Below are 22,810 nucleotides of genomic sequence, written 5' to 3' on the forward strand. Positions count from 1 at the left end.
ATCAAGTTGATCCCACAAGTGTTCAATGGGGTTGAGGTCAGGACTGCTGGCAGGCCGCTTCATCCTCTCCACTCCCAAATTCTGGAGTTAGTCTCTGATACACCTCACTCTGTGCGGGAGAGTGTTGACATCTTGGACGACAGAGTTCAGTCCCAGACTGTGGAGATATGGGATTGCTACTGGTTGCAGAATCTCATCTAGATATCTCTGCAATGAGATTGCTTCCAATGATGACAAGCCTTGTTTTTCCAGTGAGGGAGATGCCGCCCCTTACCATCACACTGCCTCTACCAAAACATTATTCTATCGGTGCAGCAATCACCATAACGTCTCCTCCTTCTTCTCCAGACAGATTGTCTGGGCAGTGAGCTGTCAGCCATATCATCCTGCAAACCTTGACTGCAAATCTGGAGAAGACAGCCTACAGTTGCTAAGTGTTAACAGGGTGGGGAAACGGTGTACTTGGGGTGTCACCTTCTTAAGACACCCACTTTGCGGCCTGTCTCTGACAACCCCAGTTATATGGAACATGGTCTTCAGGTTGGAGATGGCACTAAGCCTCACTCCAAATGATGATGCCACTTGGTTTTGCAGAACACCAGCTTGAAGTCGCCCTATGATACCGTTCCTATCCAGATCAGTCATATGTGGCATGCTGATTCTCGAAGCAGACACCTATGACCACTGTAGAAGGGCCAATGCTCACAATCAGGTGTCAGTTAGGTGCATGATTGTCAGCACCTGGGGGCACAAGGAGCTCAAAACAAGAGTCAGTAGTAAAAGCAAAGTAAGTTGGCATTGGCAGAGAAGATGTGGCAAATTTTTTATGGGCGCAATCCACAAACTCAGCTCTGCTGCTCATCCCACAAATACATGCTCCGTAAAAATGTGGCACCATTTAAAAGAGAAATAAAACAAGCTTTCCAACAGTATAAGGCCTATTGCCAAGAAGCATTGTTGCAAACAAAGATATAATCTACCAACACAAGTTTACCTATTTTTTATGCTAAGTTTATTTGCTTTCAAAATGTATGTAATTTTTAGACATTAATAGTGACATCAGTCTCTACTGCTCTAATATCTACATTGCAGCCAGTCTCAAGGGGGCGATTGAGATATTTTAGCAACATATTTCTGAGGCTGAGACTTTGTCCATCACTAGGTTTAATGCAAATATGCCTCTGTGATTAGGTAGGGAAAAATACCCTCTGAAGTGGGATGCTGGCACTGAAAACTGCAGATTTAATCAGGACTGGACTGACATGTATGAGTTTATCATGCACCACATTTACTAATGATGGCACACATAAGGATTTCTGTAAATAACAGATCAAAGGTTTAGTTATAACTGATAAAATCCTTTTAATACTAATCGTTTTTGAGGTTGCATTAATAGCTGTTGAATAAACAAAAGATACCCTTAAAACATCCTCCAATTTTCATAATTTATTCATCTTTTGAGGCCTGATGGGCAGCTATGGGGGTCTGGTGTGGCCCTTGGTCCAGCTGACTATCAGTGCTCCAGTGTGTTCCCAGCTGCTGGTAGATTCTGAACTTTTAATCATAAGAGTGACATTTGAATCTGCAAAATATATAAAATGCAATAAAAACTAATCCACATCATGCAGCCATTAGGATATGCATGTTTTAAAATCTTTGTAAACGTCTGACAGTAGCCTTCTTGTCCACATTATCTCCAGTGAATCCTGTAAACAAACAGAGCTTCATACATACAGTATAACAGCAGAAATAATAAATATGTGCAACAAGGTATACAGTACATCAAACAGTTTTTCCAGAAGTTGTAGGAGGTGATCTGATGTGCTTGGTCCCCACTCCTGTGCTCTTGTGTCCGATAATCCGACCCAAGGTAATGCATAAGATGGCGTACAGTCCGAAGAGAGTCCTTCCAGAGAGAAGGGAAGGGTGTCAGTGCTCAGTCGTCTTCCTCCTCCTCATCTTCTACAGGATCTAAGAAGACGCTGTGCTTCAAGCAGGTTTGGAGGTAGTTCACCACAGTCCGTTGGAAGTGCTGGATGCTGCGCGGCTCCCTCAGGATGTGGCCCTCATCTGGGTACAGCTGCAGGGAGTAGTTAGCTTCCACCTTCACTAGCCGGCTCAGGAGCTCTGCGCTGTGCTGGAAGTGTACCCTCGCTAAAGCCATACACAAACATACAATAAAATGTTAAAGGTGAAAAGGCAGACGAAAGATAATACTGCAGCAAGACTGAGAAAATCTCACCATCTGCGGTTCCATGCAGGATAAGGAAGTTCTCATCTTTCAGCTTGTTTACTTCCTCCAGCAAAGAGGCAGTCTGGAAAGAAATATCACCATAATTTAAATGTTTTATAGGAAATATCTTCCAGCCTAAAACAAATTCAGTCTCACAACAGAACAGCAATAAATTTCTACAAACATAAAAGTCAAAATGTTTGGCTTTTCTTGAAAGGTTTTAAAAAAGTTGTAATATTTATGGCCATCCCTGAGGCTGCATATTGTGGCACAGTTAAATTGTGTTGTATTGAGAAGTTTCCTGTTATTTATTCTGCCATTATTGATTCAAATGGGGTTGGCAAAGTATGGGAAACAACAGTTAGAATAAAGCAACATAACTCACCTGAAACATAAACTTTAAATGCCGAAAAGGCTATAAAATTGATTCAAAATCCTCTCAAAACAGTTTAGATAAAAAAAGTCTCACAGAAGCATAAACTGCTGGAGGGCTTTGGTATCAAACCATCAGTATTTTAGGTACTAAACCTGCATCTGAGTGTACAGGTGCATCTAAAACAATTGAATATAATGTAAAAGTTCATTTTTTTCCTGTGATTTACTTCATTAAGTTAACGGTCACATATTTTACCCCTTTAAGACAAGTTTATATTGGTCTCACAGAAGCATTATGAAGATACTGATTTCAGCCAACTGGCCTGACCCGAACTCCCTAGAGCAGTGGTTCTCAGCTGGTGGGCTGGGACCCAAAAGCGAGTCACAAAGCTCTTTCCACTGGTTTGCAAAAGTGTGCCAACAGAATAAATTTGGCAAAAACGTCTATGTATGGAAGCTCAAATTGGATATACATCTATTTTTTTAGTTCTTCCATGATGACGAGTAAATTTCAGTATTTGTCTCAAGTATTCTGCTTACGTATCTCCTTTTCTTTGGATAACAAAGCTGGTTTTCCCAAGATAAGAAAATTCCTGAAGAAATTATCAAATTTCAACCAAATGTCTCAGGAAAATGGAGTAAAATGAGATGTATGCTTGCATGTCCTCCTGTAATGATTTGCTTTTTAACCATGTTTTGTCTTTTCTCTTTGTTCAGCTATGTTTTGTGTTCATTAAATACATCTGACAGGTTGAAAATCGTTAGAAATTTTGACTGTGATTTCTCTTTAGGAGGCGGTGGTGGGTCCTGTTGCTTGACCAGTTGAGAACTACTGCCATAGAGATTCTCTGGGGAAATGTCAAGAGGAAGATGAGAGACTCAAAAATACAGACAAGCTGAAGTCTGCTGAAGTCCAGCAGTGCCATAGACTGATTGCCTCCATGCCATGCAGCATAGATGCAGTAATTTGTGCAAAAGAAGCTCCAACCAATGACTGAGTGCATAAAAAGCAAAATTTTCCAGAGGGTCAACATTTCTTCTGACATTTTGAGATAGTAGAATTTTATATTTTTGTGATCCATAAGCCATAATCATCCAGATTAAAACAAAAAGAAGTAATGAAAAATTCAGTTTGTTATAATGAATGTAGAATGCATCATTATGATATGCAAATTTTTTATGATGCAACTGTATATCTAACTTTTTTATGAATGTTAACTTATAAAATAATCTACATCTAAATGGAAAATCAGCTCTAAAGCTTCACCGAGTAAGCGTGCTCCTCCTTTGCTGGAAGGCCTAGGTACCTCTCTGAGAATGCAGCACCTGAAAAAGAGGAATATCATTTACTCTATGTCTCAGTCTCATAAATATTCAAAAGTCTTTGATGTTTGAAGATTTTATGACCTGATTTTAACTCACTATAAAGCCTGAAGTCAGTAATCGGTGCAACAGCTGCCGTGCATTGAAATAGTTTATCTGTCGCCGCTAACATCTTCAGAGTTAAATATCCACCAAATGCCTGTAAGGAGAAGCAGAAAAGTGCTCAAACAAAAAAAGGATGCATAGAAGGATGTTGTCTTTGAAAGCATGGGGGTTCAAGTTTTAAAAAAAGTTGTGACCTTGCCATATAGGGCCATCCGGCGGTCATCAATGTAAGAGAGCTGCATCAACAACCTGTGGAGATATCATAAAGTCGTGTGAGCTTTCATGCCATTTCTCTCACATGTAGCCTTACAGCATGTAGTTGCATAACTGTACTGACTCAACAACTCCCAGATAATCTTTGACTCTTAGTGAGCCAAGCTTGCGAGGATCCACAGTGGTGGTCTTCTGTCCACGGCCGACCCCACTCCTGCCGTCCACCCAGGCCAAGGCCACATTGTGAGTGCTGGAGAGGACCTGAGGCCAGTCCAGGGCGAATTCCTCCGTCACCGACTGACTGCCAGGCACACCGTCTCTGATGAACAAGATGAACAGGATCAGCAGGAATCGTGACAGTCTTTAGGTGTTGGGGAGAGGTTTTAAAACAGGTGACAGCTGTTGTTCAGGGCGGGGGCTTACACAATGATGAGTAGAGGGTGCAGGTTGGCCTCGTAACCCTGAGGTAGAGATAGCTTCAGATGGAGATCTGAGGAAGGCAAACAGGAGTTTAGGTCAGAAGGTCAGGTGAACTGTCCACAGACATGTTTGGATGATAACTCAAGCCTCTTCCTCACAAATACATTTGAACATCCTCAAAACAAACATGCCTAAATACACTTAACTCTAATCACTTAGCTAATTAAAGACTTGGTGATTACTTCATTAGTCAGTAAATAGAAACTTACTGCTTTATGTAGTTTGACTGCAGCACAAAATCCCTAATGCAAGATATCTGCTATCAAGCTTTTCTGGAAAAATTAACCTAAATTTTAATTGCTTTCATTAACAAACTACCAACATATTTCTGCCTACAGATACTTGTTCTTGACAAAAGATCCATGTATAGACTATCCATTATTCCAACAGTGTATTAGGGCCACTCTTTATAAAATAAAAACAAATAAAGATCTGTTCATTTTTAAGAAAAACCACAACATTCTCAAATTTAAAAAGTTGTTAATTTAGGAGACACATTTTTAAAAATAAATTTTGAATTTAAAAGTCATAAATGTAAGTAAACCAATAAAGTATTTCTTTTATTATAAAGCAGAAAAGTAAAAAATCCAACCATTATTTTCAGTTTGGTTTCTTGTTCATTTTTTTATTTTTAAAACTTGTGTATTTTCAGTTTTTATTGTTTAATTATAAGACTTTTTAAACTTTGAACTTCTGAGTATCTTTTCTTATAAATAAACAACTTAAAATCTCAAAAAAAAAATCTCTTTTTGTTAAAGTATGATTCTTTTTATTTTGGAAAATCTTTTAGGTTGGCCCTAATACATTAAAAAATCATGAGCAGACAGGGTCACCTGCCCCCCTCAGATTGTCTTGTGCCCGGACCCCAGGTTGGGAATTAATGTTTTACAGCGATAGTTTTCAACTGGTGGGTCAGGACCAAAAAGTGGGTCGCAACTAGGTGTCTGGACCCCAAGTTGGGAACCAATATTCTAAAGCATAGTTTTGATTAGAAGGATGTTCATTTTTACAATACTTCTGACATAATGAGTAAATTCAAATTTCAACTGGTGCAATTTATAATAGATTTTTTAACCAGTAAAAATAAAAACATCATGATGTAAACAGGCATGCAAATGTACTTGGAAGACAAGATTAACTAACAACTGTAAATACATAAGTAAAGTGAAGTGCTAATATGTAAGTAAGTTACTTGGGATCATTTTCATAGTCAGGTTTAGTCATGTTAATTTGTGTAGCACAGTTTTTCTGATATCCTTGATATTACATACTGCACAAGAATCATACGTTCTCTTTTTTCAGTTCAGCAAGTGTGCTGTAGCATATCAAAGTGTGTTTTAAAGGCCTACATGTCTACAAGACCGTAAAATAAGTAAGAGTTTAAAGAGTGCTGTAGAGATTTATCTTCTTCATTTCATTACTACATGAAACCCTCTGCAGTCATGCGGATGTAGAATGTTCCTTTTTTATTAACGGCTTGTCTTGACAGGAAAAAGGTTGAGAAATGCTGGTATAGCACATTCAAACCAGCCTAAGCTGACCAAAGAGATTCACAGAATAAAAATAAATAATGAAAGCATGATGAAGGCATGCAATGGATACATGGAACAGTCTATGTGGCATATCAGGTTAAGAGCAGCGTTGAGCTCTGGAGCAGTTTTTGTTCAGCTAGATCTGTAGGTGGAGGGAATTATGAACAGTTCCAAAATGCATTTTTAAAAATATATATTTAGGGCTTTTTATGCATTTATTTAGGATGCAGGTAGAGTCAGAAACAGGGATTAGAGAGTGAGGGAGAGACATGTAGGACACTGCTAGGCCATCTGCACCCCTAAAAGCAGTTTTGGTGCAAAACCTTCAGGTTTCTGCTAGAAAGCTGAAGATAAAGAGAAAATTCCCCTTTCAGCACAACAATAACTCCATGCTTTTACACAACTCCAAAAAGAAGGACTTCATCAGAGGAAGAAATGTTTTTTGGGATGACTTGACCAGAGTCTAGCACTGAATCCTGCTGAAAGCCTGTGGGCTGACCTGAAGAGAGCTGTGCACTGGAAATTCTCTCCAAAATCTGACAGACTGAGTGTGCAATTTTTCCAAAGTTGAGATCGGTTAGGACAGTGATTTCCTTGGGGCACCCAGAGTGATGTCAAGGGGGCAATGAGTGAAAAGTACAGCAAATTTTGTGAGAGGGCTTCCAGGTAAACAGTAGGACTACCAATAAATCCACAACAGACATTAAAACTTAAACAAAGACAAGAAAATATGCCAAGTCATGTCTCTTCTGCAGCTTCTCATGTGCAACAATGGGTATTAGAGAGAGTCCCACTCCATCCTTTTACCACATCCCACAGATGTGAGAAAGGTTTTTCAGTGTTGATGTGTCTGACCAATATTTTTTTCTTGCCGAAAGGGAGGCCTAGTATAAAAAGTTTGGGAGCCCCTGGCTCACAGTGATAGATCCTGTCCAAAAAGAGCATCTTTTGATAAAATCAAATCTCTTAAACCCTCAGATGCTGTAAAAGAAATTGGCACTCTGAGGGTGTTTGTGACCAAAATGGCAGCATACATGAATAACAATAAAATACTTTACATCAGTATTTCCCACTTCTTTTGCATTACTTATGTTTTTTTTAAGCAAGATCAGACATGATCATAAATATCAAATATGAACTGATTTTTGGGGAATTTGACCCTTTAGTTCCAGTTTCAATGCAACCCCTATTGTTGTTTTTATTGTAGAAAACTTTTCAATTATTTTCAAAAATATTGGATTCCCTTCGAGAGGATTATGACAGCCTTGAGTATCTTAATAATGAGCAACAATAATTATTTTTATTCATTTTCTTAAAGATTTAATAAACGGTTGCGCTGAGGGTGTTTGTGACCAAAACTGGATTCCATACATAAAAAGCAATTAAATATTTTACATTAAAAAACAACATATTTTTACATTAAATTTTTAATCAAGATCAGACTTAATCTTAAATTTCAACTATTGATTAACTTTTAGAAATTTAACCCTTTTAATGCCAGTTTAAGTGCAAAAAACCCTGATATATGTGGTTTAAAAAAGCAAACAAAAATATTTTTCATATATTACATGGAAAATAGATTTGCTTGAAGAGGTTTATCACAGCCTTGAATATGTAAACCATGAGAAACATTTTGGATTTTTATGCATTGTTTAAATTATCTTTTTTAGATAAAGAACAGTGCTGTGTGCATTCCCATAATGCCAAATATGGAAAAATGGCTGACTTTTGGTTACAAACAGGAAAAACTGTAAATTTAAAGCAGTAACTCTAAAATGAAAGCTTAATATCATAAAATGCAAGTATTTTTTTTTATTACAATGGCTGGAGGGGGTCAAAAATTTAATTGGGTTTCAACGGGGCAGTTTTGGTCACAAACACCCTGAGTGAATACAAAAAGTGTACAGTGATTATTATTGACCAGTTCAGGCTCTGATATTGAAATTTAAGAATTCTGTTTAAAAGAAAAACCTTCAAAAATGTGTGTTGTTAGCATCAACACAATTTAAATAATTACAATAAAAAAGAAAAACAAAAATGACCAAAACGCTGCATACTGGCCTCACTATTGTCTAAGGGTGAAGATTTTGGTTGTTTTTAATTGAGCTGTATTTGTTAAAGGTTCAATTAAAGGTGGATAACAATGTTTAACCGGGGTGTATAGACTCATTAGAGTCACTCTAGGGGAGGTTGTAAGGACGTAAATTAGTGGAGGTAAGTGAGAAGGCAAGTATGTCTGTAAATTAATACATAACAAAACAAATAAGATGAAGTAGAACTTTAAAAAAAGCACAAGGCCATGTATTTCCCACCGTGGTTGTCTGCTGGCAGTGTCCTGAACAGGGTTTCAGGCAGGCTCTTGTCCTCCAGAGCTCTTGACAGAGGGCTGTTATCCTCCAGAACAACATATCCTACAACAGATAAGACAACAGAGTCAGTCTTTTAACCCAAATCATTTATTTTGACACTTGAGCTTTTTAGATTTCAGGTTAATTCCTAATCATCTTTGGAGAAAAGGTAGTAGCTGTTAGTCACAGATAGAGGGCAGTGTTCACAAGCAAGAAATGAATGATTCTGTTCTCTGGTTTGCTTTAAAATACCGCCCTCTGCAGGCTGAAGCAGGAGACTGCAGCAGCCTCTGCATGTGTATGATTAGACCATTAATCAGACAAGCAGATGTAACACTCACTGGAGGGGTCCTTTGTGCTGTGAACCGTCACTTTAGGGATTCCTGGGCCTGTGGAGTTTTCAAAAGAGGACATTTTAACACCAGCTGTCTCTCTGCGTGGAGCTCTCACTGTAAGTGTGTGTGTCAGTGTGGATGTGTGTGTCTCACCTAAGCAGTAGAGGGTGAAGTACGTCTGATTGGGGCTGAACTCAGCTTTAAAGAAGCGACACCCATCGATGAGGTTGCAGGAGATGCACTGACGCTCAAACACTCCATCCAGGTCCACACTTAGAAATAAAACAGAAAGGTTATTGAACGCACTTTAAACCAATGCGAAAGTCTAAAGTTGTTTTATTCGCTCCAGGAGAAGGTCAATTAATTGCCTTCATATTGAGAGAGAGCATCTTGAGACAAACTATTCAGGCAGTTGACTTTTCAGAAACAAATGGGGTTCAATAAGTGTGGACATAAAAGTCGTTACACAGATCGCCCTGTTAGGCGGTGTGGAGTGCCTCTCCACTCTGCTGCTTACAAATTTCATACAGGATTAATCACAGTTAAGTTCAAACAAGCTACCATCCCTCCTCTATAATATTGTGCTATCTCTCTTTAGCCTACAGCGATCTAAGTTAATAAAAAGATAGGAAAGCGAGGAGGTTGATGAGGGAGCAGACAAGTGTGTTTATCACAGGGAGAAGACGAGTCTCAGTGACTCAGTTCTCAGCAACAGAGACCATCCTCGTCCACTCAGCCAGTTTTTCTCTTATAAATGTGTCAATACAGCTCATGGCCTCGAGCACCGTCAGTACACAAGAAGAAAGACTCATATCAGCACACTAGTGTGCAGCTACTCTTCTCAATGCTTTTTGAGCTTGCTGGCAGCGAGGCTCGGGGGAGGGAAATGTTGCTTAGTCAGTCAAATGTTTTGCACCAAGCAAAACTTTTATCAGGTGGGCTGATGGGAAATTTTCAACAGGCAATCATGGCCACCAGACCAAGAGGTCCTCATCTTTTTCTCTCTATTTTTTCCTCTTACATTTATTAGACTTTAATGCTTTTAATGTAGATACACTTCATGGACAAAAAGGGTTGCTCCGGAGAGCTCAGTGACTTCAAGCTTGGTACTGTGATGGCAAAAGAGGGAGGTTGACTGGCTGCTCAATATGACTAAGGTGCTTAAATAATAAACCAAAATTGGGTGCTCTTGGAAAACAGGGGGGAATAAAAACTGTCCAAAAAGGAGGAGAAAACCAGGCACTCCAAACAACAAAATGAGCAAATGAGGAAGGAAATACTAAAAAGCCTTTATTGTAATGGCCAAATCATTAAAAAGCCAACATGTTTCCACCAAACTGGTCTTCTTCAGGGCTGACAAACATTTGTGGTGTGGTCACAAACCTATGTAGACTACAGCCAAAGAAGACAGAATCAGGGAGAAGAGAAATCAGGTGAGAGTCTTCACACAGGACTCACTGATCAGGCATTGGCCTCTCCCAATACCAGTGATGACCAATTAAAGGCAAGCACAGACTCAGAGAAAAAAGACAAAGCAGGTGAGGCCTGTTACAGAGCAATCAGCAACACACGAAGACACAGAATGAACCCAAGCAACAATGACAATAATAAGTAATACAAATCACAAACAATAACTCAAATACAATAAATCAAACAAACATCTAATGCATAGGTCTAAGGACTAAAATACATTACAAAAAACATGATAGGTCAAAATCATCATTCAAACCAGGATGTTGTAAGGCATCCAGCTGATGGATCCAGAAAGCTTCCCTTTGACTGAGCTTCTGGATTCTGTCCCCTCCTCTGACCAAAGGTTTCACATGTTCAATACCTTCAATGTGCAATAAAGAATCGTTGGCATTGTGGGATTCATTAAAGTGTCTGGCCATAGGGTTATCCTGATTCCTGATTCTAATGGCATATTTATGCTCAGCCAGATGATATGTCATGCGTCTTTTTGTACGTCCTATGTAGAAAAAAACGTCCTCACATGGACAAAACAAACGGAATATGACAAAAGTGGTGTTACAATTAATAAAGTCCCTTTGTTTGTAGGTTTTTTTAAGTATGGACATCCACAAAACCTTTGGTTTGTGCCACATTATCACAGTGAGGGCAATGCATGCATTTAAAAGTACCAGCTGGTTTATTTAACCAAGTTCTTTTCTTGTCTGCTGGAAGATGTGGATGCATGAACCTGTTCCCTGAGGGTCGGTGCACGTCTAAAGGACACGATAGGAGGTTCAGGGAAAACTTTGCTCAAAAGGGGAACACTTTGAATAATGGCCGAGTTACTCCTAACAATATGTTTGATCTGTTTAACGTGTGTACTGTAAGTAGTAACAAAAAAGGGGCGAGACTGAGACACTGATTTGCATCCTGTGTTTTTCTGGAGGAGGGTGTTGCGCTCCAAGCACTGTGCTCTGTTAACAGCTTGTTTGATTGTTCTGGGCTGGTAGCCTCTATCAAAAAATCTGTGTGACATAGCCTCAGTCTGGTTATCAAAATCAGCTTCTTGATCACAAATGCGACGTAGGCGCTGAAATTGGCCATAAGGAATATTATTTTTAAGGTGATGAGGATGAAATGAATCAGCTCTGAGTATTGTATTACGTGATGTACTTTTCCTAAAAAGAGTGGTATGTAACTTTCCCTCAGTGTCTTTAAAGATGGTTACATCCAAAAAGTTAATGCTATGATGTGAATATTTAATAGACAATTTAATGTTTTCATTAATAGAATTCAAATATTTATGGAACTGCAATAGTTGTGTCTCAATACCATCAAAAACCAACAAAATATCAATATTGTCACCAGAAAATGAGATTGAATGTCAGTTAAGTTACCAGTTCTGTTTAATACATCAGTCGTGTCCTCAACAAAGGATGGAAGTTTTCTGACCAAAGGTCTTATGTAAAAGTCAATATATTTTGAGGCTGAATATATTCTCTGAGTCTGTGCTTGCCTTTAATTGGTCATCACTGGTATTGGGAGAGGCCAATGCCTGATCAGTGAGTCCTGTGTGAAGACTCTCACCTCATTTCTCTTCTCCCTGATTCACGTGACTGCCTTCTTTGGCTGTAGTCTACATAGGTTCGTGACCACACCACAAATGTTTGTCAGCCCTGAAGAAGACCAGTTTGGTGGAAACATGTTGGCTTTTTAATGATTTGGCCATTACAATAAAGGCTTTTTAGTATTTCCTTCCTCATTTGCTCATTTTGTTGTTTGGAGTGCCTGATTTTATCCTCCTTTTTGGTACTGTTATGGGTGAAACCTTTGCAATAAGATGGGTTGTGAAATTTCATCCCTGGTGGATATTCCACTGTTAAGTGTAAGTGATACATCAGAAAGTGGAAGCGTTTAGGAACAACAGCAACTTGGACACAAAGCAAATGACCACGTAAAATCACAGAGCGGGGTCAATGACTGCTAAGTCGTGTGGTACATAAAAGTTGCCAACACTCTGCTGATTCTAGAGCTGAAGAGTTCTGAACTTCCACTCGTACAAAAACTGTGTGGCGGGAATTCATGGTTTCCATGTCCGAGCAGCATGCAAGCCTTACGTTTCCAGCTGTACAGCACACCAACACTGGACTGTGGAGCAGTGGAAACTTGTGGAGTGACGTGTTTCTGTTTGGCAGTCAGATGGGCAAGTCTGGGTTTGGTGGATGCCGGGAGAACAGTACCTGCCTGACTGCACTGTACCAACTGTTGAGTTTGGTGCAGGAGGGATAATGGTATAAGGCTGTTTTTCAGGGTTTATGCTAGCTTCCTTATCTCCATTACAGGGCAATCTTAATGCTTCAGTATACCAAGGCATTTTAAATGAAGCAATGCTTCCAACTTTGTGGCAACAGTTTGGGGAAGGCCCTTTTCTATTCCAACATGACTGTGCCCCAAGTGCTCTTGATAATCCTCAAATCAAGGGCTATAAAGACATGGTTTGATGAATTCGGTGTGGAAGAACTTGACTTGCCTGCACAGAGCCCTGACCTCAACCCCATCCAGCACCTGTGGGATGAGCTGGCCAAATACTTTTGTCCATATAGTGTGCAGCAGTGGATATAGTCAGAAAACCTGGGAGAGAAGATGGGGAAAGCAGGAGCTTCTGTGGCTATAACCACAAGGCTCTGCCTTTCCTGTTACAGCAGTGTTATACTGACATTTGTGGTTTTGCATCAAAACATTCAAAAACTTTTTCAGCATTGCTTTTCCAGTCATAATACACTAAAATATGTTTACAATATAGCCACTCATCTGATCATTTGGCTTACTATAACAACCAGCATTACCCATCAAAGTAAGATGGATTTTGAATTAGCAAATGTTGGCATGCTACCACGCTAGTTGTAGCAAGATGATGTTTTTAGCCTTTACCTAAGAGCACTCTTGTGTCTTATGGAACAAGACATGCTAAGATATGTAGCTACATATTAGCATCCCTAAAGCCCTGGTTTTCTTACCATTTCCAAACTGCAAGAATAAATTTCAATTCTGCACATCACAGAGGAATTGAGGCCTCATAGGAGTTTATAAACTCACATCAGTCCTGGCTCTGAATGGAGATATGTGACAGGAGCCTTTAAACATCAGACACAAATGTGAGGTTTTGGAATAGACTTGTAAAGTGTGATCAGAGACTCCTTAACAGATCTTTAATTGGGATACTTTTCACTGTCATCTCTGGGCTAATGAGCTGAGATCTGTTTTAATTAAACAATATGTCACTGTTTTTCATAATAGGTTAATTTGTGACATTCAAGAGATTAGGAGTATTATGTTTCTTATGCACAGAGACAAATGGTCTGTTAATATATTGTTTAAATTAATACTACTAACATTTGTCTTATAAAAAGTAGTTACAGTGTATAATTCAATGAGAAGACAAAGATGATTATATTCAGTTACACTGAGGAACTTTAGCCTCAAAGACTGTCAGCTTTAATGCCGTTCATAAGGAGGACAGAGCTGTTGTGTGACATTTATAATGACTTCAGGGATACTTTTAGGAAAATCTACATAATTCTGACTTTTATTTGTGGGACGATTATAAAAACTTTCAGTTTCAGAGAAAGAACCTGAAGAGAAAGAAAGACAGACTGTACTGTTTAATACTGAGCTGTAAAATAAACATGCGCCTCTGTAATCACTTCGGAGGAATTCACTTCCTGGAAAACAGAACGGTTTCTCTGGTGTCTTATAAATCCACGAGGGTTCGGGCTTTTTTTGCAAATGACACATAAATAAAGTACAAAAAAAAATCAATCGATCGATCAATACCCCTGTACATTAATGTCCATACAAGTTCTGATCAATTTTGCTTGGGGCATTATTGGGATGATAAAAACTCTGCTGATTTCATCAGCTGAAAATAATAAACACTGATTAGAACATTGCTTCATTTAAATTTTGCTTAGACTCATGCCTCCACAGTGGCCATCAAAGTGGCATAGTTGCTGTTTTATTATTGTACAAGCAAATTACATTTTGTTATACAAATGATAACATAATCACGACACGAAGGGCAATTTCATGGTTAAATGTTATCACATAATTACAAACAGTAATCACAATTTTTCTAACCTTCTTATTCCTAGCTCCCATGATACTTTGCATGAGTTCTGGGTTTGTCCTCTGCCAAATTAGAGATTTCAATAGTAACAGGATGCCTATCTTGATTATTAGAGCAATTCAGAGGGAAAAATGTATAATATCATCTTTTATGTTTAGTATATGTACCCGTATCAGTGTTTACACAGAAATAAAGAGGACCATGTTTTGGTAAGGAGGTTGGACACAATTTTATATAATCTAAAGCAGATGTAGAGTCCAGTCAGAGCCTTAACATTTCTCTCTTTAGTTTGTAGATGTTCTAAAATTCTTATTATTTCACAAACTAGTCCCTCTTTTAATATGTGTTTATTAAAATCCATGACTCACATGGCTGCCTCTGCAGGTCAGGAAATTCTGAATTAATTGGTGAGGAATCACATCCCTGATGCATTCAGACAGTGAACATCATGTTTAAAACATCACATCTGTTAAAGGCTCATATTTTAAACAGTGATTAGTATAATCATAGAGAGAAAAGCTGGTAGCAGGACTTGGACATTTCAGAAAAAACTTAGAGCTTTTATTAACATTTAACTGTTTGATTTAAATAAATGCAGAAGTACTTGCTAAATTGAGGATTTACTCCTTTAAGAACAGCCACTGTTGGTTAGCCAAGATGGTTATCAGAATCGGAATAAGCTTTACTGGCCAAGTATGCTTACGCAATAAGGAATTTTACTCTGGTTGGCTTTGCTCTCATTGTCCAGGAATTAAACATTACATATAGTAATTAACCTTAAAAAATAATGCAGAAGAAAAAATTTAAATGTTTAAAAGCTCTTTTCAGACATTTTATCAAATATGCAAGTTTGTGTGCGAGGAAGGTGCAAGGACGCTGACTAGACTTAATCATAAAGTATAAGATATGCAATGATATCACGGATTTACATGTGGTAGATAAAATAGCTTACAATAATTATTGCAAATGTGCATGTTATGTGGCATTGGTGGCATATTAGGCATTGTACCACAGCTAGTTTTCTTTAAGTGTCTAAGTTAGAGTTAAATGAAGCGAGAGAAACTTTTTTTTTTAATATCCACTCATAACGATATCTACAGAGGCCCAAGGGATAATGTGAATACTGTCTGGAAATGAGATTAAGACAATTATGTAAAAATCTTTATTCCAATAATGTCCTGGAATAGATTAAACAGAACCAAAGGGTTTTTACTGCTGGTTTGTTTTTGTTTTTGTTTTTTGTTTTTTTTTTATTTTGATAAAATCCTTCGTTTTAGTTTAGTTTATTAGTTTGAGTGATAGTTTTGAATTTTTTTCATCAATGCTGGATACTTATCAGGGGCAGATCCAAAAGGGTCAGAAAAAGTAAAGTAAAAGAAAAAGTAGTTTTAAAACACAAATTCGGACAGACTAATCTATCTAAATGCAACTCAAGTCAACACTGAACTTAGGCTTGGGTGTACATGTGAGTCAGTTTGCTACTGTCAGAGACTACAACTAGGCAGATTTTGTCACTAGTTTTACCTATTAAGGTTAGTTTTTCTAAGCAAAGATTTAGGTCTTAGTGAGTTTATATATATTTTAAAGAAAAGTTTTATTTTGTTCCAGTTAACTTAAAGGGGACATGTTATGCAAATATCACTTTTTCAGGCTTTTCTAGCAAAAACATTTGCCCCTTGCCTGTTAATAGTCACCCCAAGAATAAGAACATTCCCTCCCCCCTCTCTTTCTCAACCTTTCAGAAAATGTGTGCTGAAACAAGCCATTCTAATGTTTTCACCTCATGATGTCATCTGGTGAGTTAGCCCCGCCCCCAAGTTTGGTTGACCCTCCATGCTAGGATGAAAGCTCTGCCCTCCTCTCCAGGAGAGCCACATCCATTTCCTGAGGGGGCGGAGTCAGGGGAGGAGTCAGACAGCTCAGTAACATTTAAAGCCACCAACACAGAAACAGCTCCTTCTTAGCAGGGCTGAAACAGAGCGGTTTTTTAGACATGCAAAAATCCAATACTGGAATGTTTTTTTCAGCATCAGACTTCACAGGCATGTTTTGGGGACCTCTGAGACCAATATAAACTTGTCTTAAAGGGGTTAAATATGTCCCCTTTCATTGATTTTTATATGTAAGTTTTATTTATTTAGGTAGTTTTAGTTAACTACAATAACCTTGGCCCCTACTACATGCTTGCAAGGTTTATTATAACAAAAATGAGATTTTTGGATTTAGGTCAGGTCAGGTATGGGAGCACAGATTGGATGGCAGCATCCAAGGCATTCCCAAATGCCTGGATCTTTGTTTGGGTCCAACATTTCCTTACTCAGTGAGTTGAGATCCCCCACAAGGACATCTACAGTGTCCCTAAAGATCACAGCATCATCAGTGAAGTCCAGATCAGTGATCTGGACATCACCAAATGACACCCCACAGTTTGCTGGCCCTGTAACCTGCACCCTATTATCCAGTCCATACAGGTACTGAAGAGTATAGGAGACAAGACACACACCTGCCTCACTCCTGAATCGACTGAGAAGAAGTCAGAGGCGGAGCCACCACACTTCACAGCACTTTTTGAGAACCCTGATTCGAATCTTTGGCTTTAGGTTGCATAACTACCAAGCAGGTTTCATACATGGACTTACAGTTTCACAGGGAAGCTTGGTTACCTGTAAAGGTGTCTGCTCTGTCTGGATTCTTCCGTGCTCAGGAAATATCTGATAAAGAGAAAATAAAAACCACAGATAAGCAGGAACTTTAGATAACCTCTGTATAACGTAATTTCACCATAATTATTCAGGACATCAATTATTCACGATAGAAATATTTGCATTTGCATACTTCAGAATGCTAATCAAATCAGTGTATCACATTTAAATTAGCATCAGTGATGGTGAATTCATTTGAGAGTTAGATATGCATCAAAGCTCTAGATGGGGATTATCCACAGCCATATGCATTACTGTGAAGCATTGTGGGACAGAGAGGCTTGCTTGGAGGCAGAGAGCTGTATCAACCTGTGGGTTTTGGGGCTTATAACAGCTGACTAGATTTACATTTTGGTTCCTTGATTCACTGTGATGCTCTTGGCTAAAAAAAAACCTGATTCATGAGGGGTTTGAGTCCACCAGGAGGATAAAGACAGATTTGAAGGTAATCTGCTCTGTCCAGTGTCAGTAATCCCCTTTTTTGCTTTATGTCAAAAAATGTGAATCGGTCAAATGTATTTTCTTTGGCCTTTTAAAGCTGATGTGTCAAATTCCCCTTTTTAGTTATTTCTTCTCTTTCAGACTATCTTTGGTGTATCATTCACCCAGAGCCTGACCCAGTGAATGGAGCTGTACTCCAGCTGACACGTCTGTATACCCGCTAACATCCAGTGAAGATCATTTTAATGAGGTGTAGTTTCTACTCTCGACGTGTACATTCATTGTAAGGAGCCGTGAGCCGTTAAGGCGCTGAAATGTAATATAATGCAGCTCCACACGCTGAGAGTCTCACATACATTTTTCCAGCCTTCTCGTCCAGGGCGCAGAGCAAGGTGACGTCCCAGCTCCCTGATGTCAAGAAGCGAGGGGGGACGGTGGGGGTGGCGGGCTGCGTTAAACACAGAGAGACAGACAGAGATGAGGAGGGATGCAGAAGAAAGCAAATATGCACGGTATAAATAGTTATGGGGATGCAGCAAGAGTGAGACAAAGCACGGAGAAAAGCAAATAAGATTTACATTGCCTGAAAACTATTCACCTCCTTCGATGTTTAACCCTTTTGTTGATTTTATAAATCAATCATGGTCAACTTAATTTGGCTTTTTGACAAAAAAAAAACCTCTTTAGAATGAAAACGGATTTCTATAAAACAATGTCAATTAAATATGAATACGTAATTCTAAATAAGTGGCTGCATAAATATTCATCCCCTTAAAGTCAGTATTTAATTGATGCACCTTTGACTGCAATCACAGCACTAAGTCTGTGTGGAAAGGTCTCAATAGGGCTTGCACATCTGGATACTGCAATTTAACTCCATTCTTCTTTGCAAAACTGCTCAACCTCTGTCAGGTTGTACAGGGATTAGAGGAACAGCCCTTTACAATTCCAGCCACAAATTCTCTTTCGGACTGAGGTCTGGGCTTTGACTCGGCAATCCAGAACATTCACCTTGTTGTCTTTAAACCATTTCTGTCTAGCTTTCGCTGCTTGCTTCAGGTCATTGTCTTGCTGGAAAATAAATCTTCTCCCAAGCCATGGTTCTCTTGCAGACTGAGTAAGATTGTCCTCCAGGGTTCACCTAAATTTTGCCGCATTCATCTTCTGCTGAAAAGCATCCATACAGCATGATGCTGCCACCACCGTGCCACAGTGGGGATGGTGTGTTTGTGGTGATGTGCAGTGTTTGGTTTCCTCCAAATATAGCATCTTGTCTGATGGTCAAAAACCATTTTGGTCTCATCAGACCAAAGAACTGTCTTTCACTTGACTATGGCGTCTCCCACATGTCTTTTGGCGAACTGTAGCTAAGATTTAATGAGTTTTCTTCAATAGTGGCTATCTCTTTGCCACTCTCCCATAAAGCTTGGACTGGTAAAGAACCACAGCAAGAGTTGTATGCAGATAGTATCCCATCTCAGCTGCTGAAGCTTGTAACTCTTTCAGAATAGTCATAGGTGTCATGGTGGCCTCTCTCACTAGTCTCCTTCTTGCATGGTCACTCAGTTTGGGAGGACGCCCAGATCTATGCAGATTTACACGTGCCATACTCCTTTCATCTTTTGATGGAAGGAATATGGCATCCATCCCCTGACTTATACTTTTTTCAATAAGGTTGTCTCTGAGTTACTTGGAGTGTTCTTTTGTCTTCATGGTGTAATGGTAGCCAGGAACACTGTTTCAGCACTAGGCCGTGCTACCATGTTGGTTCTGTAGACAAACATTTTGACAAGAGGATATTTTGATTAATACAGTCCTGATAGATTACTGCTGCAAATGGCAGCGCCAATAGCATATGAGGGGTGGAGCTAATTGTAGCCAGGGCTGAACAAGGCCTCCTGAAATCTGATTGGCTCCCCCAAATCCTGAAAATGACTGTCTATTTGCCTTGTCAGCCATTAACAAGCCATTGAGGTGTCTTCTTTTTTTATGATGAACATTTTATTGAATTTTTGGGACATCAAGTACAATTATTTTATCAATTATTTAGTACTTGTACATAAAATAAAAGAAAGAAAATATATACATCAAAAAATCTGGAAAATAAAAAATAGGCTTAGATAGACAAAAGGGAACAAAAGAGGCAGAGGGAGTCTTCCATTCCGACACAATTAGCTTACGCCCCGGCATCAGTGCAGTTTGCACCCATTCTGCCTCAGGGGGAGGGAGTTCTCCAAGGGGTATTGGGGCCCAAGAATAAACAAACTTGGACAAAAGGGCATGTTGTACTTAATTATATGCACTAGATTTCTGTGGATGTAGGACCAAAAGTCCTGAATCTTAGGGCAACTCCATAACATATGAGTTAATGTAACTTGTTCGTTGTTGCATCTCCAGCACTCTGGGGTTTGTACTAATTTCACTCTATACAGCCTTGATGGAGTCCAATACACTCTGTTCAAAATCTCAAACTGAACAAGTCTGGTTTTAAGTTCCCGGACATCTTTTTAAGGTTGCATAGAATCCTGTTCCATTCCTCCTCTGAATATTTTACATTGAGGTTGGCCTCCAAGGTTGATCTTAATGTTGATCTGCCCTTATCTAATGATTTCATAAGCATTGCATAATAGAGGCTTCATGTCCTTCGCCAAAATCCCTATTATTCATGATAGGAAGCTTAAAGTATGGAGCTGTGTTACAATGGACCCAAACGTGTGGAGTAATAGATGTCTGAGTTGTAAATATTTCCAGAATTGAAACTGTGTCTTTAAGCAATCAAAGGACTTAAGTGTGCCCCCTTCATATAAGTCCCTGAGGACCTTGTTTCTTTTATCCACCCAATACCTCCAGAGGAATGGTGACCCCATTGAGGTGTATTCAATCACTAAGCATGTATAAACTTACGCTGGATTAGTCTTACTTACTTAAATATTCTCAAGGTTAGGAAAATGAAAGTGGCCTCACCATTCTTACATATTTCTGCATGTGGCCCTCAGAGGACAAGTTAGGACACCCCTGTTCTAGTATACCAGCACCAAATGCACATCTGTTGAATTAAGTCAGTCACTTTAAAGGTGGTCAATATTTATGCATTCATTTGTTTTACCTAACATTTTTCTTTTTTTTGACATTACTGTAGAAATCTGTTTTCACTTTGACATTAAAAATGATTTTTTTTTTTTTTATGAAAAGCTACATTAAATTGTTGTTGTTTTTTTTAACAAAGTCAAGCCAAACAAAGACAATAATTAATCCAGAGAGAACACAGAAAAGTGTTTTTTTAAATTAGAATTTATTTTGACATTGGAATTGAAGTTAGTGAGACAAAAGACAAAAAAATTATAATGCCACTAATATTTTGTATGAGCACAAAGGAACAAAAGCTCTCTTTGAAGCCAAGTTGGTTTAATTCTTTTATAAAAGCTGAGAAAAACAGAAACTTCATTGACATTCTCTTCTGCATAGACGGTTTCTATAAAAAAAAACATAAAACATTTTTAATTGCTCCACTGAGGATGAATAAATTGCTAAACGGAAATGTAATAAACTAAATTCCCTCAATTATGTAAAGGGCAAACCACCATTAAAGTATTAATGAGTCACATAACTCCTCAGACAAAAGTGGTGCTTCAGTATTTTGGGAGAAAACAAATGAAAACAAATTGCTGCAGTAGTGACAGAGGAGGATGATTTCAAGGCTCTGCACTGCTGAGATCTGTAACAGTTTGGTTTAATGGAACCTCCCTGTTGAAATGTTAATGAACAAGTTTGTGTGGAGTTGTTGGAGGATGATACGAGAGGAGTAAAAGTTAACTGACCTGGGCTGAGAGACTGGCAATGTGATGGAACTCCCCTCGAGCGCCCTGTTTGGCTGGTAGGATTGTATAAAACACAGCGCTGTCTGCTGAAAACAACGGCACATCCTGTCGAAGAAAAGTGAGAAAAAAAAACAGAAACTTGGCATGAATAGGAGTCAAGAAAATTAAAAATGTCAAAAGAGAACCTCTCTCATCTGTGTTCTGTCTAATTAAAATAACTACAATGATATAACCTGGTTGTCTTGGAAAGATTTTTTATCTCTGCACATTACTGCAAAGTTGACAGGAATCGAGAATGACAGGGCCAAATCTCCTCTTCCCCATGGTTTTAGAAATTCTCTGAATTGATTAAATGTAAATTAGAAGAGCACAGCATAACTCAGAAAAGAAAGGTGCAAAAAATGGTAGTTTGTGTTTTATTTTCAAGCATTCAAGTGAGGTGATTCTGCTGGAGTCTTATGTAAAGGTACAGTTTGTAATATTTACTCCTGGTATTATTAAGCAGAACAAATCTGGAAAAAAGGGAACATAATATTTATAAGTAGGTCTACCTAAATTAGTGATTCAGTGTTTTTTGGAGGGGAAATTAGCCTTAGGAAAGGACATCTGAAGAGACAGGAAATATGGGGAGAGAGAATGAGGGAAGAAAGTAAATAAAAACAGGATGCAATGATTTTCAAAACCCCTAAACCCATATTTTATTTACAATATAACAAAAAAACAACATGTGACATGTTGAAACTGAGGCATTTTACTATTTCAGGAAAAACATTAGCTGAGATTGAATTTGATGTCAGCAACACATCTCAAAAAAGTATGGACAGGGCCATGTTTACCATTGAGTAGCATCCCCTTTACTTTTTTTTTTTTTTTAAGATTTATTTTTGGCCTTTATTAGATAGGACAGTGGATAGAGTCGGAAACAGGGAGGAGAGCGGGGAGAGACATGCAGGAAATAGTGCCACGGGCCGGATTCGAACCCGGGTCGCCTGCGTATATGGCGTGCGCCTTAACCACTCGACTACCGGTGCGCCGAGCATCCCCTTTACTTTTAAAGGTCACATATTATGGCATGAAACAAGCCGTTCTCATATTTTCCCCTCATGATGTCATGTGGGGAGTTGGCAATGCCCCCTGGTTTGGTTGGCCCTCCCTGTTTTGAAGAAAGTTCTTCATTATTATTATTACTGTGTTTTATTATTGTTCTTTTTTGTTTATTTATTAATATATTTATTTTTTTATCTTATGTATTTATTTATTTATTAAAAAAAAAAAAAAATATATATATATATATGTATATATATATATATATAAATATAATTGTGCT

The 22,810-nt window shown here is 38.6% G+C and overlaps 1 protein-coding gene across 1 annotated transcript in view; it reads right to left on the bottom strand.

The window, feature by feature from the left end:
- Positions 1–796: 796 nt before the first annotated feature.
- Positions 797–22,810, bottom strand: part of LOC121516926 (inactive dipeptidyl peptidase 10) — a 57,145-nt gene continuing 35,131 nt past the window's right edge. The window contains exons 13-25 of the mRNA XM_041798354.1: positions 21,484–21,588; positions 18,022–18,113; positions 17,186–17,233; positions 9,098–9,216; positions 8,951–8,998; positions 8,574–8,672; positions 4,673–4,739; positions 4,374–4,568; positions 4,231–4,285; positions 4,031–4,130; positions 3,876–3,934; positions 2,243–2,315; positions 797–2,154 (exon numbers count right to left, since the gene is read on the bottom strand). Of these exons, the coding sequence (XP_041654288.1) occupies positions 1,937–2,154; positions 2,243–2,315; positions 3,876–3,934; positions 4,031–4,130; positions 4,231–4,285; positions 4,374–4,568; positions 4,673–4,739; positions 8,574–8,672; positions 8,951–8,998; positions 9,098–9,216; positions 17,186–17,233; positions 18,022–18,113; positions 21,484–21,588 (1,278 nt within the window). The 3' untranslated portion in view covers positions 797–1,936. The remainder of the gene's footprint in view (positions 2,155–2,242; positions 2,316–3,875; positions 3,935–4,030; positions 4,131–4,230; positions 4,286–4,373; positions 4,569–4,672; positions 4,740–8,573; positions 8,673–8,950; positions 8,999–9,097; positions 9,217–17,185; positions 17,234–18,021; positions 18,114–21,483; positions 21,589–22,810) is intronic.

This window comes from Cheilinus undulatus, linkage group 11 (assembly GCF_018320785.1).
Source record: "Cheilinus undulatus linkage group 11, ASM1832078v1, whole genome shotgun sequence".
Lineage (NCBI taxonomy): Eukaryota > Metazoa > Chordata > Actinopteri > Labriformes > Labridae > Cheilinus > Cheilinus undulatus.